Source organism: Ambystoma mexicanum, chromosome 8 (genome assembly GCF_040938575.1).
Source record: "Ambystoma mexicanum isolate Mex_15411 chromosome 8, UKY_AmexF1_1, whole genome shotgun sequence".
NCBI classification, from domain to species: Eukaryota; Metazoa; Chordata; class Amphibia; order Caudata; family Ambystomatidae; genus Ambystoma; species Ambystoma mexicanum.
Window position 1 is genome coordinate 324,916,265 of NC_090929.1, and position 16,771 is coordinate 324,933,035.

Sequence of the window (16,771 nt, forward strand, 5' to 3'; positions counted from 1 at the left end):
CTAAAAATAGGCAATTACTCCCCAAAATTAACAATAGGGAGTAAAAACACTCCCAACAAAATATAGGAAACGGACGCGTAGAAGCGCATCCTCCTGCTTTCACCCACAGTGCTCAATGGATATGTTTAGCCCGGTTGTATATTAATTGACCTTTTCACAATTGACCTCGGGAGAATTGACCTTGGGATAATTGACCTAATTTAGAAGGTCAATTAGGACATATATGCAGGGGGAAACCCCCGCAACCCCACCACCCAATCCAAAATACCCTGCACCCCCCACCCAATCCCCTCATATTATTTATAATCAAAAACCAACCCAATACATATATAAAATAACTAATATAAAGGTCATTTGTGCAGAAGGTCAATTAGGACAACTATAATTAGGTCAATTGTGCAAAAGGTCAATTGTAAAAGGTCAATTTGGGTAATAGCGTTTAGCCCCATAGTGCACATAGTACCACAGGAAGAAACTACAATTATTACAGCCTGATTGGAAGAAGTAAATATACCATTGAATGTACATGAATAACTAGATGCAAAGAAATAATTATTATAAAAACATTTCCGTTTTCCAGCTAAAACATTGAAAATACTCCCATTGGGAATTGGACTTACATTTTTTCTCCCTAAAAATAATTTTACTCCCTACTTTAAAACACCGGGAATAACATATTCCCACATCCAAATCATATCTGGAGCACTGGGCTTTTCAGTTATTTTTAATTATTTAGGAGGCATGGCCCTTCTATGGACCATACTGACAGCTTTCAAGAGTCTTTCGACTGAAGGAGGGTGTGCGAGTTGCTATTTCTGCGCAAGAAGGAACATTCACAGTTGTTTTGTCTTAGCAGGTGTCTAAACATGCACTGCACATCCTATGATGACAGTTCGCTAGACTGAGTGAGGAAATAGTGCAGTACCAACCTACTCGTTGCAGTCATACTCGCACATCTTTTATCTCTGGAAGCACCCACTTACCAGCATATATTGGAGTCTGGCAACTCTGAAAGATCCAGTCTGTGGTTTTGGAGAAGAGGGTGCCTTGGTAGGAGCAGTTCATTGGATTTCCTTGGAAGTGGGGTAACAGGTGCTACACGGATGGCCCTTTGCCACAAACGCCCTCATACTACACCCCGCCGACCCTAAACCTCCCTAGGGAAGCAGAAGCAATGCCGCGAGGCATCACTCACTGCCTGGCTTAGAGACGTGAACGCTAAACCTTGGGTGGGGTTGCGGGGGGAGCGAGTCCTGTAATCCTGCCTTCATAGTTCCATAGGTTACAATGATGTCCACTCTTGTACTTTAACTGGATTCAAATAGTCTTCCAATGTGCGGGTGCTTTGGCTGCATGCATGATGAGAGCCAGGTGGAGAATACCTGAACAAACGATAGAATTCCGGTAAAAAAAACATAATCCCTGTATGAAGTGGACTCTTTCACGGACTGTGTATAATTCTCCAAACTCCATCTGGCACCAGTCCAAGATTACTCAGGAAATGGCACTTGGTCTGCTACTCCAGTCCGCAATGAGTGACAGGCTAGTAGTAAGCTTGTCTAGCCTGTAGGAAATGCAGATAAACAAACTAGAGAAGAACAGGCGAGCGCCAAAGCTGCGGGCAGTGATGGGTTGGAAAAAGTGCAACAGAAGTTGGGTGCAGGATTCTGTGGACTGAAGCAAACCAACCTTTGCCCATGCAGAACTAAGCAATACTAGTGTGATGGGCGCTGGTATCTAGAATGAAAAGCACATTCAGGGACTTAAGGAACGAAAATGCCCCGAGTCCTTCATTGCTGGTCTACAATACTACAGATACAGCCCAGAGTATGGACCGTTAAGAAAGGTTGGGGAAGTTCCTGTGCTGTAACTTGGATAACATTTTACATTTACACAAATCAATCTGAAATACTTGTGCAAGATCAAACGGGTCACCAGAGGAGACTAGTGGAGAGCATGCAACAGGGAATTGCTAATTTAGCAAACTGGGAACTCACCAACTCAAACACTAGATCCTAGGCAACATGCTCGGAGGGCATTAGACCAACAGAAAACAATCTATTTGGAGGAAACGGACAGGGGGGCAGGAGAAGTGAACTCAAGCAGAGATGGATTGCTAATTAGGCATGGGCTCGGAATTGAAAGGAGCAGCCAAAGTGGAAATAATTAGAAGTCTTTTGCAGGGAAAATGCTTCAGGTTGCAACTACAGAGAATCTATGATTCCGGTTCTTGTAGTTTGGAAACCACCATCCAAAAGCAGCTGGCATGGCTTACTCAGAGGGATTGTGGTATGTGTAGTTCTGCATGGAACACTTAGGCATCTGTTAGTTCTCATGTGCTGGCATGTGTCTGCATCTCTACCAAAGCTGGAAATCAGACTCTGAATTCCATTGAGCCCCCAGTTAATGCCACTTAGGGGCTGAAACATCGGTTCCTGGCACTGCTCATCTTAGAATGTTTATTTTGCCATGTCTTAATGCTCATCCTATTCCCCCATCTGTCCTTGTGGAATCCTCCAAGCTGCTTTCTGTCTACTTCTCTTTGTTCCCTCCAATGCTCTTCAATTTCTACTTTCCACTTAATACTGAACTCTCGGTCTACTACATTCCCCCTCTTACAATCCCTGACCTGCACCAGCCTCATCTTCATTTTTTCCCTCCCCTTTCTTTCTCCGGCTCCATTTACTTTGACTCCTCCTTGTAGTCTTACAATGTAGGTGCTCTTACCTTTCTGCACCCTTTTGCTCCCCATTACTCTGTCACTCTGTTCCAGCTCTCATCCTGCTTCTCATTTCTAGTCCTCTTTCCACTCATTCCTAGTTCTCTGCTTCTTTTCTCTTTCTCTCTTCGATGTCTTCCATTGTGCTCTCGTTTGCCCCTCTCCTCATTCCTGCGATTCTCCCAAAAGTAGCCCTTACTTTCACTTCTCTCAAATCACTCCTCTAATTCCCTTTTCCCCACTGGTTTTGGTTTCCTTCTTCCTATTTTCTCTACATTCTGCTTGACCACGTAGAGTTTGCCGCATCGAAGGACATTCTGTTCTAACAAGGTCTTCTTTATTTGTCAGAGACCGTCACCTCAGCACCATCCCTCCCCCAACTCATTCACGAGCCTCTTCGCTGCACCTGTTCCATGCAGGGCACTGGCTTCTCCTGCCCCAGCGGGGTTGGAGGGCACCCACCACTGATGAAGGTTGTGACTGCGGACATCCTTGTGGACATCACGGGACGCAATGTCTCAGAATATCTCCTGTTCACTTCAGACAGATTCCGCTTGCACAGGTGAGGTGGTCGAGCAGGATGGTGGTTTGTGTTCCTTTCTATATACTTGAAGAGTTTGTTTGATATGTCCATCTTAGCCACATGGCGTTACCGTGTATTATAAGAACACATTGTAGAACTGTGGAAGAAAAATGCAGATCTATATAAATGATTACCTAAAGAATGTTGATGGGAAATGTCTTTAAAAGTGAATTTAAATGAAAACGAGAAGAGCTTGTTGATTCAAGAAAGGAAAAGCCTTTCTATTCAGTACCAGGCCTAGAGTATTTCAGAGGGAAAACTCAATTTTGAATTATACACTTGCAGTCAGGATGCAGAAAAGGAACTTGGCACACAAAATGCAGTATTTACTCACACTTCTGCTGCCTTAGCACAATCATTCATACCCCCGCTTGCACCGCCAAAAGTATACCAATACATTAATAACAAAAGCAGCTTCAAACAAATGGTAAGAGTGTGTGAGTCTTAATTGTATTAAGGGTGCACAGCTGTGATTAGGTCCCTGGAAAACGGAAGTGACCTTGAGAGACCAGTCTTGCCTGTCTCCTCACTGAAGACCATTGTGCTAATTGGGTGGAGTGAAATCCTCCTCAGTAAGTCATAGACTCTTCCACGCTTTTTATTAAACTGAATGTTCTGAAAAACTGTAAATCAGGGTTGTCCAAATCCAAGCCTAGAGGGCCAGAAACATGTCAGATTTTCTGGATAACCCTCATTCATATTCATGAGATAAATTTGCATCCAATGTTCAAATGTATGGACATTTTTCTCATGAATATTGAATGGATGTCCGTAAAACCTGTCGGGATTCCGGCCCTGGACTTGGATAACCCTGCTTAAATGTTATTGATGAAGGGGCGGGTAACAGTGTTGGGAGTGTTGGGATTTCTTGGGGAGTGTGTGCCATCCATTCCTGTGTTCACCCTGCAGTGCTGCTTTTAAAGATTTACCAAACGAACCACATTTGAGGTTCGATTCCTGCATCTTGTGCTCCAGCAAAAGATTTTGAATATGAGTATTTTACTCCCTATTTTTTTTAAGCTATGAGTAAAATTATTTTGTAGGGAGTAAAAAAAGGTAGAAAAAAGAAATTCAGTATTTGATAAAGGGACACTGTGCTCTCCTAATTTAGTCTAAACGTTTCCTTATTATATTCAATAATTATGTTATACTTCGGTTTTGAATTTAACCCGCAGCATCAGTTATCTGGCGGTTATAACACTATAAGGTAACCTATATAAAGTATTGAAAGTAAGAAGGCCAGACAGTAGATATGCTGTAGTTCAGGATTATATTTGTGTTTTTAAGCCAAATATTATAAGCTCCAGCGTCTGAGCACAGGAATCTTAATTACCTGATAGTTTTCTTTTCACAAAAATTAACAACTTTTATATCGGGCAAAAGTATTTCCAGCACATATTATACTCATAATTACAAATCATGTTTATATATGAACCAAAGTAAATGGCCCATACATCTGAGTAATAGCACAAAAAAACATGAATCCATTGGAGCACGTGCTAATGTTTCACCCATCAGGGCTTTATCCAGGTAATATTTGTATCAGTCCATCAGTGAAACAAAAAGCAACATTTTTATACAATCTCAGACCACAGTATTCATACAATTTAATTTAGAAAGAAGTTGGGTTGCCCATATCTTTCATTTCTCAAAAGTATGCATGGATATAATTGTAAACGATAGTTATACATTGCGCCCTTTCTCATTCCACAGTCCTCCTATGGATAATATGTCTGAAGCGAGAGCGAGAAAATAACAAGTAGATTTGTGAGTAGGAAACAAGAGGGGGTATGCAAACGAAATGTTTTAAAAAGCCACTGAAATGACTATTGTTAATGTCTATCAAAACTATAATTTTGATTAGTCGGTAATTGACTACTCATATGAAGGCCCAATCCCACATTAATTCCCTGCACCACCCAACAGTGGACACCAGGATTATTATAGATTCAGTCTTGACTAACTCTCATTAATACCCAAATATAAAATATCTCAATGGATGCAGTGCATATCTTCCATTACCTCACTCAAACAATCGGTTCATATTGTCCTTGTGTATCCATCTTACCTATCTACCAATTGGTCTTTGATTGCCTTGAATGGGATCCAGAATAGGAATCCATTCCACTCATTCAATGTGCAAGCATCTGGATGATCAGTATCTGATTCCCAGCCTATAGCGTAAGGCATATCTCTATTAATAAAGTGTTGCTTAGCTCATAGGCTATATATCAGCATCCAATAAATGTATAATCTATCTTTGATGGCATTATAAATATAGTCTCAAGAACGTTGGGACTCTCTGTCCCTCTATTTGTTTAACCAAAATTGAGACCATTCGTTCTAACATGATTTTAGTCATCTCTGTATGCCCGGTTCCCACCCCAAATAATGATCATCCTTCCCTGTCTTTACCACAGATGCTGTCAGTAAGAAAGTAAGCCCATCTGAAATCAAAGGCCCATTCAGATCCGATCCCTCTTGCAATCCTTAAGGCTATCTCTCCGGGTCTTATTTGTTGGATCACCCAAGCTATTAACCTGTCTTGCCAAAAGTCGAATCCATCAACTTCAACTCATACAGAATCTTGCCTCCGTGTGGCCATGAATATCCCTTATGAAACACATATCACTCCTGTTCTTGGTACCCTTCACTGGCTTCCGGTGGCTAAGCAAATCGATTTCAAATCTCTTTGTTTGGTGCATCGTTCCTTTTATGGCCTTGGAGCCTGCTACTTACAGGATACATGTGTGCACTATCTGCCGAGTCGCCCGCTTTGACCACTATCTGCCTGCTATCTGTTCCTTCTTCTCGGCTAGCCATGATTGGTGATCATGCTTTCTCTGTGGCAGCAGCCAAACTCTGGAATGCTCTGCCACCCTCACTGAGGAAAGAATCTAACCAGCTTGAGTTTCGGTGTTTGCTGAAAACTCTTTTGTTCTGAACCACTGTCTTATGTCTTACCCAAGTTCTGCCCCAGCGCCTTGATACCCTTGGGTGATAGTGTGCTCTATAAATCCTGATAACACAACATATGATTCAGATTTTTAATGAAGGTCAGCATCTAAGGTTTCCCATAAAATACTGTCCACAAAAAATGTTCAATACCCAATTGGTATGAAAAAGTATATACCTGAAATAATTTGCCAATTCTTAATATGTATCATTCAATATTCCAGGTAAGATCGGCAAGTCAGGTTACCAGGAGATATCTACAGAGGGTCTATCCTCAGTTCTTAAAGGATCCGATGTGTGGAACGTAGCGCAACGTGCTATCTATCAAACGGCCAGCGTCTCCTGCGGTCCTGCATTGCACAACACCACGCCCTTAGCCTGTGCAGGCTTTGCCGCAGAGGGTATGATACTCGCTTCCAAAAGGATCTGATGCGTGGAACGTAGCTCAATGTGCTACATATCAAACGGGCAGCATCTCCTGCAGTCTTGCGTCACACAATGCTGCACCCTTAGCTTGCATAGGCTTTGCTGCAGAGGCTACGATTCTTGGTTCTTAAAGGATCCGATGTATTGAACGTAGCGCAATGTGCTATGTATAAAATGTCGCACAACACTGCACCCTTAGCCCGCACGGGCTGTTGAGGTGTAAATCCAGCGATCTTCATGTCTGTCAGCTATTTCAGGACGTGGGCTTGCTTGGTGGGGTTTCCAATGAGGGTTAATTCAGACTTTGCAGGGATAAGATTTGGATAGGCACTTGACACCCAGGTTTGTATGAGGAACACAGTGCTTGAGTCGGTGGATGTTTTCAATGTAATTAATCTTTAGGAAAAGCTGTGTGTCATCTGCATATTGGTCTATCTTGATGCATCTTCCCCAGAGGTTCCATGTAGAGCAGTGGTTGTCAAACTTTTTTGGCTGGGGCCCCCCGGAGCAAAATGTGAGCAGGCCGGGACTCCCCAAAAATGCCAAATGGACAGTATGTATGATATCATATGATAGGTTATTTATAACTCGCTTAATACCCAGAGGTTTCTAAGCGTGGATCCGGGGATCGAACCTGTGTTGCTTCATGTCGTCTTGCTTCCAAGGTGAGCACATTGCCGCTGAGCTGGGCTCCCACATCCCACTCCTACCCAGTCCCTGGGCTCTCCCCACCCCATCACACACCATGGGCATGGGCTTTCCCCACCCTGCTCACACCACTATCCCATGGTTCCCGCCCATCCTGCTCCCACCACAGTCCCTGGGCTCCCCCATCCCGTTCCCAGCACAGTCCGAGGGCCAGTGGCGGCTGGTGAATTTTTGAAGTGGAGTGGCATAACTATTTCCCCCAAAATGCCTAAGTGACTGAGTGCAGTGAGGGAGCCTGAGCCAATCAAGGGAGGATTGGGGGGTTTTCTCCCGTGATTTTTTAAAAAAAATAACGGGTTAAACTGTTGCATTGTAGAGCATACTTTAAAAAAAGAAATGGGTAAATAGCCAAACAGTTTGCAATTGGTGCTGGGGGGCCCAGGGAGTATGCATGACATTTTTTACTGGACATCTATGATAGATGCCCAGTAAAAAAATACCATCTCTGTCCCCTGGGCCCCACTGGGCCTAACACAATCAACATGATTATGTGTTTATGCAAGGCATTGGGGCTCCAAGGGGGAAAGCATGGTATGTTTGACTGGACATCTATAATAGAAATCCATTAAAAAATACCATCCCTGTTCCCTGGGCTCCACAGCACCTCAGAAGGAGAGCTGATTTTGGCAGGTGGGTAGGGGGATTGTGCAACAAAGGCAGTTAGGCATTTTTAAAATGCCTTTGTTGTACAGCCCTCCTTCCCCCCCTCTATCCACCACTTGCCAAAATCAGTTCAACGGACCAAAACAAACTAACACACACACCACATTCATACAGCAATCACTCTATCATTCACATGAGCATCCATCACCATACACTCACTCATAACACAAGCATGCACGCATCCATACACATGTTTAAATTAAAAAAGAAAGCCTACTAAGGCAGGAACTTGGCATCACTGCCTTATCTGCACGCCGTAATTGGCGTTTACTAGCTAACTTCGCTAGAATGTTATATCCTCCTCCCAACTGCTTATATGAGGACTTGGGACAGTTAATGATTGCGCCAGAACGTTCGTCTTTCACAACCTACTACACCATAATGGTGCTGATACTGGATGGAATTGCACTCCTACCAGCCGATTTAGAATTCCGACAGGGGTATGTGAAGCTTCGTCTTATAGAGAATGACTGGTGTAGAACAGTCATGGAAATTGAATCATTAAAGAGTTACAAGGAAGCAGCCCGTTTCTGCTCTACCAGACGCCCGCATAAACCTTATTTAATTCAGTTTCCCTGTAACAAAGCTAGGGAAACATATCTTCGCTTTAAATTGAATCAATGCCTCACTTTAGAACGAATTGGTGGCTGGAGTCCGTATTGGAAGGCTATTGCAGATGCAGGATGTAGGTTCTGCAATGACTGCTCAGCCAAAGAAACATTAAAACATCTAGTCACGCAGTGCCCTTATTATGAAACAACGCGTGCACTAACAATTGCATCTAATGGTGTGCTAACTGAGGCCAACAGGGAATGGCTTTGGCTGGCCTCCATGTGGGGAACGCGAACGAGTTTTATATTAGCTCTATGCAGATTTTTAAGGATTATAAACATCGACCTCGAGATGAGGTTTCGAACGAGCGAGCCTCAGGTGAGCAGGTAATGCAAGAAACATGCAATTCCATTCCTCCAATATTGTAATCCCTATCAACTTTTGAATGTTATGTACTGTGTATGAAAATCTGAACATGAGTGGAACCCTTTTCGTCACACCAGTAACATCTAACCAATATGCTGTAAAAATTGTGTTGAGAGTACCAACAGATATCAATATATTTAATTTGTCTCGATATATGTAAAAACTGTTTTCAAACACTTTTAACATATTGTATATACGAAAGTTTGCGGACTGATTTTGTCTAATTGACACAAAAATGAAAAATTTCAAATGTAAAATGAAAAGAATTTATATTTTTATAAATGTTGTAAAAGTTTGTTGATCGAACTAATAATACAACGGTTTGAATTAAAAAAAAAAAAAAAAAAAAAAAGAAATTAACATAAATGTACCTTCTGCATTGGCCTGCATGTGGGTGCTGAAACGCCCTGCTCCAGGCTGCTCTGTCCGTATGTGCGGGGAGGCGCAGGAGCTCCCCCTCGCACATACAGACATGCAGTGCCCCAGCCAGCATTGCAGTGAGCATGTGCGGCTGGGTCACTGAACGTACTTGTTAAAGGGAAATAGTGTTTCCCTTTGAGAGTTCAGCCGGCCCAGGAGCACTCCCTCAGCTGGAAAAAGCAGCTGAGGGAGTGCTTATTGTTTCACTGGCTCCTCTGCTCCTCCATAATGGGTGAGGGGGCCACCGGGTGGGCGCCCCCTCGACTTTATGGATGAGCTGCCAGGCTAAGACTGGCCTATAGGGCAATAGGGCAATGCATGTATCGTAAATGCAAAATGCTAGTGTGGGCCATTTAAAATGGGCCAACTTTTTGGCCAATATGGGCCAGTTTGATGAGTTACTTCACTATGTAGTTAGATTTTGACCATTAAGCAGTTAGTAATTTTGACCATTGTTGCTGAATAAATGTTCTTTAAATATCACAATTTACTTACACTTTAACACAAAGCACCCCCCTTGGGTACTATTCAAACAGTCCGTGACTAAAGGAATGAATATCCATTCACAACTGCAGGCCACTTACGTTGGTGCCTGAGACAGTTTCATGCTTCTGCCCGACCATGTGAGCCGCCCCTGCCATTTTTTCCAATAAAAAAAAATATATATATGTTTTTCTTTTATTTCATGCTGGCCTCTCCCAGCCCCCCAGGGATGCAGCCGCGGCCCCCTGCAGGGCCGCAACCCGCGGTTTGAATACCGCTGATGTAGAGGTTGAAGATGATGGGAGACAGGTTGGACCCTTGTGAAACTCCACAGGTTACTGGGTGGCACTGGATTCTGTTTTGGCCTATCTCAATGAGTTGATCTATGTTGTAGATGTGGAAAGCGAACCACTGCAGGACTGTTCCATTGAAGCCCATGCATGCAGCAATTACGTTGAGGGTGGCTTCTTGATTAAAGATATTGAAGACAGCAGAGGGGTTGTGAGGGACAAGGAAGCATGGGGGCCCCTTTTGCCAGCATCTGTAGAATGTCATCTATAACTTGGATGGTGATGGTCTTTGTGCTGCATCATGGTCAGAAACTGGATTGGTAGTCCTGTAGGAGATTGTGCCAAGTAATCCTTTTGTGCAATTGGATGTCAAGCGTCTTCTCTATCACTTTGCTGAGGAAGGCTAGATACTTGGTGGGGCATCAGTGGGAGGATCTGTCCCATTTACAGTGCCACTCAGAAGCTTGCTTCTGATGCAGATGACTCAAAGATATTGTGCCTCTGGACTAGAACCTATAGATTTGGGCTGAGGAATTCGTATAGCCGAGTGTGTTTCACTCATATGGTAATTTATTGTTGTATGTTTTGTCAATAAAGCTTGAAGAATAACAACTTGAGATCTTTCTCAAGCGGCATTTTTTTCATTTGAATTTCACACAAGTCCAAATTTTCATTTCATTGGTATATTTAGTTTAGTTTAATTTTTATAACGTGCTAAATTGCCCGTAGGCCTCTCAATGCACAGTAAACAAAACAAGACGAGCAAGCAAAAAAACAGTCCAGATGAAGCAATAAAAATATCTTGCAAAGCTTAATCTGGATCAAGATTAAAGAAGAGGGTCTTGACTCCTTTCTTAAACTCAGAGAGGTAGTTTGCCTTCCTTAAGTGGTCAGGCAGCTTATTCCAGGCCAAAGGGGCTTGTATGTCAAACATAGTGCCACCAAAACCCGAGAGCATAAACCTGGGCTGTGTCAGTTCGGTAGGATCATAGTGTTAGGAAAGATTTCGTAATTGTAGGTAATTTTCCTTCCATGTGGCAACCCCTAAACTTTTTGCTGTTGTTTTGCACCTTGTTCTTGACTTTGCCAGAGAAGTGCAGCCTTCTGCTGCACTCCTCTGGGCTTTCGCTCCTTCTTACGGGGAAACTGACATGCCCTTAAGACAGTCAGTACCGGGGAACGCTGTTTCCCGTAGTTTCTTTCATCGTGTTGCGGCTTTCGCGCAACATGACACAAGAGGGCACTGTAAGCTAAGTTACAGCTCTCTTGGGTCTCTAGCCTTCTACAGGCCCTAGATACTCTTTTAGGATGGTATTTGATCGGTGCAAGTCATTCAGGGACTCGAATGGTGGCAGCGATCGTTTTGTTTATTTTGAGCTCCTTTTGGCGTTCTGAGCATGTTTTTCGCACTGAACCCAAAATGGTGGCCTGGCTCCCAAAATGGCCAGACCACGAGGCTCCTTTGTCTTGTCCATTGACCGTCTTGCGCCCTTCACCTTCCCCAGGTCGAGCGACCCGGGGCCTTCCTTATTTGGGCATGTACTTTCCCGCGAAACGTGGTTGCTTTCGCGGGCTTCTACATGTCGTTTGTGTGCCTCCAGGGTGTGGGCTGGGATGTCTGGTTCCAATACACATCCTGGGTGCCAGAGAGTCTAGGGTGGTGTGAATGCCTGGGACCACCGTGGTCCGTGATTGGTCCATGTATGGTATGTGTGTTGATGAGCAGATCTCCCATTGGCTCCCCTCCGCTTTGGCGCGAAGGGAACCGTGGATAAGAGGGAGCTGGAAACACCACTACCATGTCGATCTCCTGAGTTCTCACGAACGAAGGAATACAGGAGCCAAGTATCCTGCAACCAAGAGGCTGGACCGAGGAATCGCTGGTGACCCGCTGAAGGAATCCTCCTTTGCACTGCTGTCGTCCTGTGAAACCCTTTCCTCCTTTGATCGAACCAGAAGGCCTGTACTGGTGCTTCGACCTTTGGAATAGCAGGAACAGCTATTCCCGGCGACTTCATCAACTCCTGCCAAGTAAGCCTTCGGAAGTGTCTCTGGGCCATCCAGTTGACTGACCAGCTTACAAGGGAGTCCTGCTCTGTAACCGCCGTCAGGTTGTGTTGTATTTCGAGTCCTGGTCGTACATTTGGCTCGAATACACACGGCCGCTCCGTTGTCCTGCTGCGGCAACAAACTGTGCTGGTTTCGTCGATTGGGACATCTTTTTGCTCTACACGACTACGAGGCGTTCCCTGCTCTTCTGAACCTGCCAGCTGCTGAAACTAACGTGGAGAAGCCTGGGTCTGCTTGCTTCGGGGACCGGTGAGTAGTTTAGCTAGGATCTGGTCGCCCTCCTGCAGTATCCCATTGCTTTTCCCTGCTGTGTAAAAACAGCACCCTTTTGGCCGTACTCGCGCTCTGCTTCTGCCCGCTGTGGAGGCTGCGCTTGAGTTGCGGAACCTGTTCTCCTTCTGCTGTGCACTAACCCGAACTGCCTGACTTCCTCCGAAGAGCTTCCCCTTTTGCCCGTTGGCACCGGCGTGGCAGGTACTTTGAGCACAAGGCTCCACTCTTCGCAGGGCTCGGACTTCCATCTAGTTAGGTGCCTCTGAAGGCGAACTGAGTCTAAAGCGTTATCGCACTGCCTGTTTTCCTTTCCTTTCAGGTGGACTACATATTTCGTGCTTTAAACGCTTGCGACTGTGTATTTGTATATATATTGTGTTGATATGGTATGTGTTGGTTTAATATTGTGATATTGTGATTTTCTCGCTACGGTCATTATTTTAAAGGCCTTAAAATAAATGTGTATCTATTTTTGATATAACAACTGTTTGGAGTAGTTTGTAAGCGCTCTTGCTTTGTGTGCTCATTGCGGGCTTTCAGTCACCCTCACCCCTCTTGAGACCTAGTCTTGACCGCCGCGATCGCTACCTTGATTGGTCTGGCTTGTCCAGAGGTTACCCTGTTCCAAGTAATTAGGTTGGCCTTCTGAACTTCTGCGCCACCAGGACAGAGTTCAGAAATCCGTCTTAACACATAGGAGCGCAAGAAGTGTCCTAAAGGGATAGAAGACAGACGGTTTGATAAATACTGTGGTGCATCGTTTTTTTCACAGCATTTATAAGTTAGTTACAGGATCTTATGAGTGACACAGTGTTTTATAGGAAGCCAGTGAAGTTCTCGTCTGGCTTCAGAGACATAATCCCTATGAGAAAGACAATAGACTGCTCTAAGAGCATTGTTTTATGTATTGATTGATTGATTTGATATTTTATTTCTATCGTGCACGTAGACAAGTGTTTCAGAGCGCGAAAAGGCAGGGGAGGGGAACAGGGGAGAGCAAAACAGCGATCTTACTAGGCCCAGTGACATTGAGAACGCGTAAGTGCATGGGAGAGGGGGGAGGGGAAAAGTGCATGGAAGGGGGGAGAGGTGGAAAGTGTGAAGCAGAGGAGAAACAGATAAATAACAATAAATAAATAATAAAGGCAACAAACAGTGGTAATGCAGCCAGCAATTTGCAAGTGCTAGGTTTAAGGCAGGGTAGGTCTGATAAGTGCAGGAAGAAAAAGGGGGGGCTGTATGGGTACAGATAAAGACCCCAGTGCAAGGGGTGGCCCGGAGGCAGTGCGGGAGAGTGGCAGGATGAGCAGGTACCTGGGCCCAAAAGACAGAGGGTGGCCAGGTGCACAGTGCCAAGAGAGAACAGATCAGCAGGGGAGAGGGAGAGCGAAGGCAGAAGAAAAAAGGAAGGTCTTGAGGTGCTTCCGGAACCGGAGATGATTCTCCTCAAGTTTTAGAGTGGCAGGGAGGCTGTTCCAGAGGGAGGCCCCAGCCGAAGACCGAGATCTACCCCTAGCTCGTTTCTTAGAAAAACGACAGACACTGAGTGAGTTGGAGGTAGAGCAGCGAAGAGCTCGAGAGGGGAGGTATTTGCGGAGAGATAGCTGAAGGTATTTTGTGTAACATGCAGAAGTTGCAGATTGGCTTTATAAGTTCAGGCAAAAAGCTGTTCCAATAATCAATGCATGAGTTGACAAGGGCCGTAGCAAGTAATTACATATTTTGTAGGGAAATATAAGGACGTATGTGATTGAAATGTTTTGACACATAGCTACAAGAGGCTTTTATCTGAGTAATTTTGGGCTTCATAGTAAGTTCAGTATCAAGGGTAATACCTAATGTTTTTACAGATTTAGCTGCTTTAATGTTGTTAGTGGCTATGCAAAAACTCTCGTTATCGGAACCCAGTTGTTTTATTTTATTTCCAGACGCAATGATCAGGAGTGTTTTTTTCCACATTGAGTGCGAGTGAGTTGGTAAACTTTCAAGCCTGGATGGCCCAATATACAGAGTTTACAGTGTTTGTGTCCCTGGTATAGCACCCTTATCATTCGATTATGACCTGGGTGTTGTCAGCATAGTTGGTAAATTGGACACCCAGGTCATCCAGAAGAGCAGGAGAGGCATGATATATATAGAACAATGTTGGCGAGATACAAAAGCCCTGTGGTACGCCGCAGGTGACTAAGGCGCGAGTAGAGCAAACATTGCCCGGAGCCACTCTGGCATGTCAGGGTCTGAGGAAGGACGCAATCCGTTGAGCCGTGGCAGAAGAACAGCTCGCCTGATACTCTAACCTAGCGACCAGCCAGGAGTGGTCAACTAAGTCAAATACTGCAGATAAGTCAAGCAGCATAAGGAGTGCTGGTTTACCTTTGTCGACAATGCCCGATTTCAAATCACGTAACGCGGTTTCAGTACTGTGTTTTGACCAAAAGCAGGATTGCCTGGAGTTAAAAAGGTTCTTTCCCGAGTAAATCCTGCAGTTGTAGGTAGGCAACACAGTCTCAATTTCATGCCCTGAGGGCAAAAATGGTTATGCATATACCATTTATTAACGTTTTATAACATTCGCAAACCCTTCAGACGGGTAACTCTTGACTCAACAGACGCTTGCTAGACAGGCCTTGCATGTTGCCGTCATCTGTAATGCACCGTTACTGAGGTGCTCGATGAGGTTAGTGCTCTGGGAATGGAGGCTACCCGTGCTTCCTGTCTGCGCTACCCCACTCACATTTTTCTAGCTCCTGTGAAATGTGGTTCTATTGATAATATAGCACAAGAAAGTTGTTTTCCATAAAAGTAAAACTTAAAGGAGAGTTCCGGGACTTTTTTTTTATTGTCCCTACGGTTCGGCCATGTGTTTTTAAGCATAACTCGGTAGATCGTAGAAAACTTTCCTATGGACCTTACCCGACTTTTCGTCCATTAACGCACTCGAAATCAGCCGCCATTTTCTGATAATCCTATCATTTCCCCCCATCGCCCTGGCTCACCTGCTTTTGCGGCACTAAATCAAATCCCCCGCCCCTGAGCCTGACATCAGCAGACGCGTACCGCCCATTTCCCAACGCCAAAGCACGTTTCGTGTCAACAATCGCTGCGCCTCAGCTAATGAAGTGTCGCCATGGAAATGGCAGGACGCCTCTTTCCTCAATAAGTATAAACACACCGTTTCACAACACACAGCAGCAGATTTTCGATTCCATTACTCTCTGTGTGTTACTTTGAGTATTCTGTGACTCGTTTCTGTGCTCTGGTCAGCTACCTTCGTTGATTGTAGCCCGTGTGAACAGATACCAGTACCACCGCTATAAATTATTTTACTTTCTTTACCACACAATGGCTACAATAATGCCGTATATGTACGAGCCCGAGTACACCGAGGAAGAACTACTGGAAAGGCAAGCACGCGAAAACGATGGGGATTCGGACGGCAGTTGGGAGGACCAGTCAACGGATGAAGAGCCTGGACCATGTCGCATGGACGGCGTCTCCACCTGGTGCACGTGCAATCGGTGCGAGCTAATGCCAACTGAGGAGGAGAACTGCTGCTGCCGTGAAAATTCCGGGTGCTTGGCCTACATTTCGGAAGGCGAGCCAAGTCCGCAATGCATCACCGAGCTGCCAGAGTTCAGGGAAGCCTGCCTCTCACGGACCGTGTTGAGGATGATGATGGTGCTTATGCACGAACTTTGCGGCACTGTTCGTCCGCGTAATCCGAGTAACGAGTAAGTATACTCTGGTTGTGATGTCAGTGATGCCACTACTATTTCATGGTCGTCTCCCACATATAAAACTACATCTACAAATCATTCGAATGCATGTAAATTGGTTCCATGTTGTGCATTTTCTAGATAGAATTTTTTTCAAAGCAGAATGACATTTTTTACCTGAATCGACAGTGATAAGAAAGTTGTCATTTTAATACAGTTTGCATCTTTCATTTTCACAGGTGGTACAGGCTGGTGGCCTATCGTTGCTTCACTTGGTGGTTTCACGGGAGGCTCGGACACCGCGTTCGGAGAGTAATACCTGCCTGTGCGGTACTTGCCATTAGACAACATTTCCCCAGCGACAGTGGACAATACCGCGGATTTTCCCTGGATGTGCTGCAACCGCAACTTTACAATGTGTAATGTTTATTATTTATGTTCAATTGAAATTAAGATCTAAAATAAAACCCAACATATATTTTAACAA

General features: G+C 44.6%; 1 protein-coding gene across 2 annotated transcripts in view; it reads left to right on the forward strand.

The window, feature by feature from the left end:
- ABCA2 (ATP binding cassette subfamily A member 2) overlaps positions 1-16,771 on the forward strand; it is a 1,079,583-nt gene that overhangs the window by 910,163 nt on the left and 152,649 nt on the right. For both annotated transcript variants that reach the window (XM_069609742.1, XM_069609743.1), the window contains exon 31: positions 3,068-3,281. In XM_069609742.1, coding sequence (XP_069465843.1) covers positions 3,068-3,281 — 214 coding nt within the window. The remainder of the gene's footprint in view (positions 1-3,067; positions 3,282-16,771) is intronic.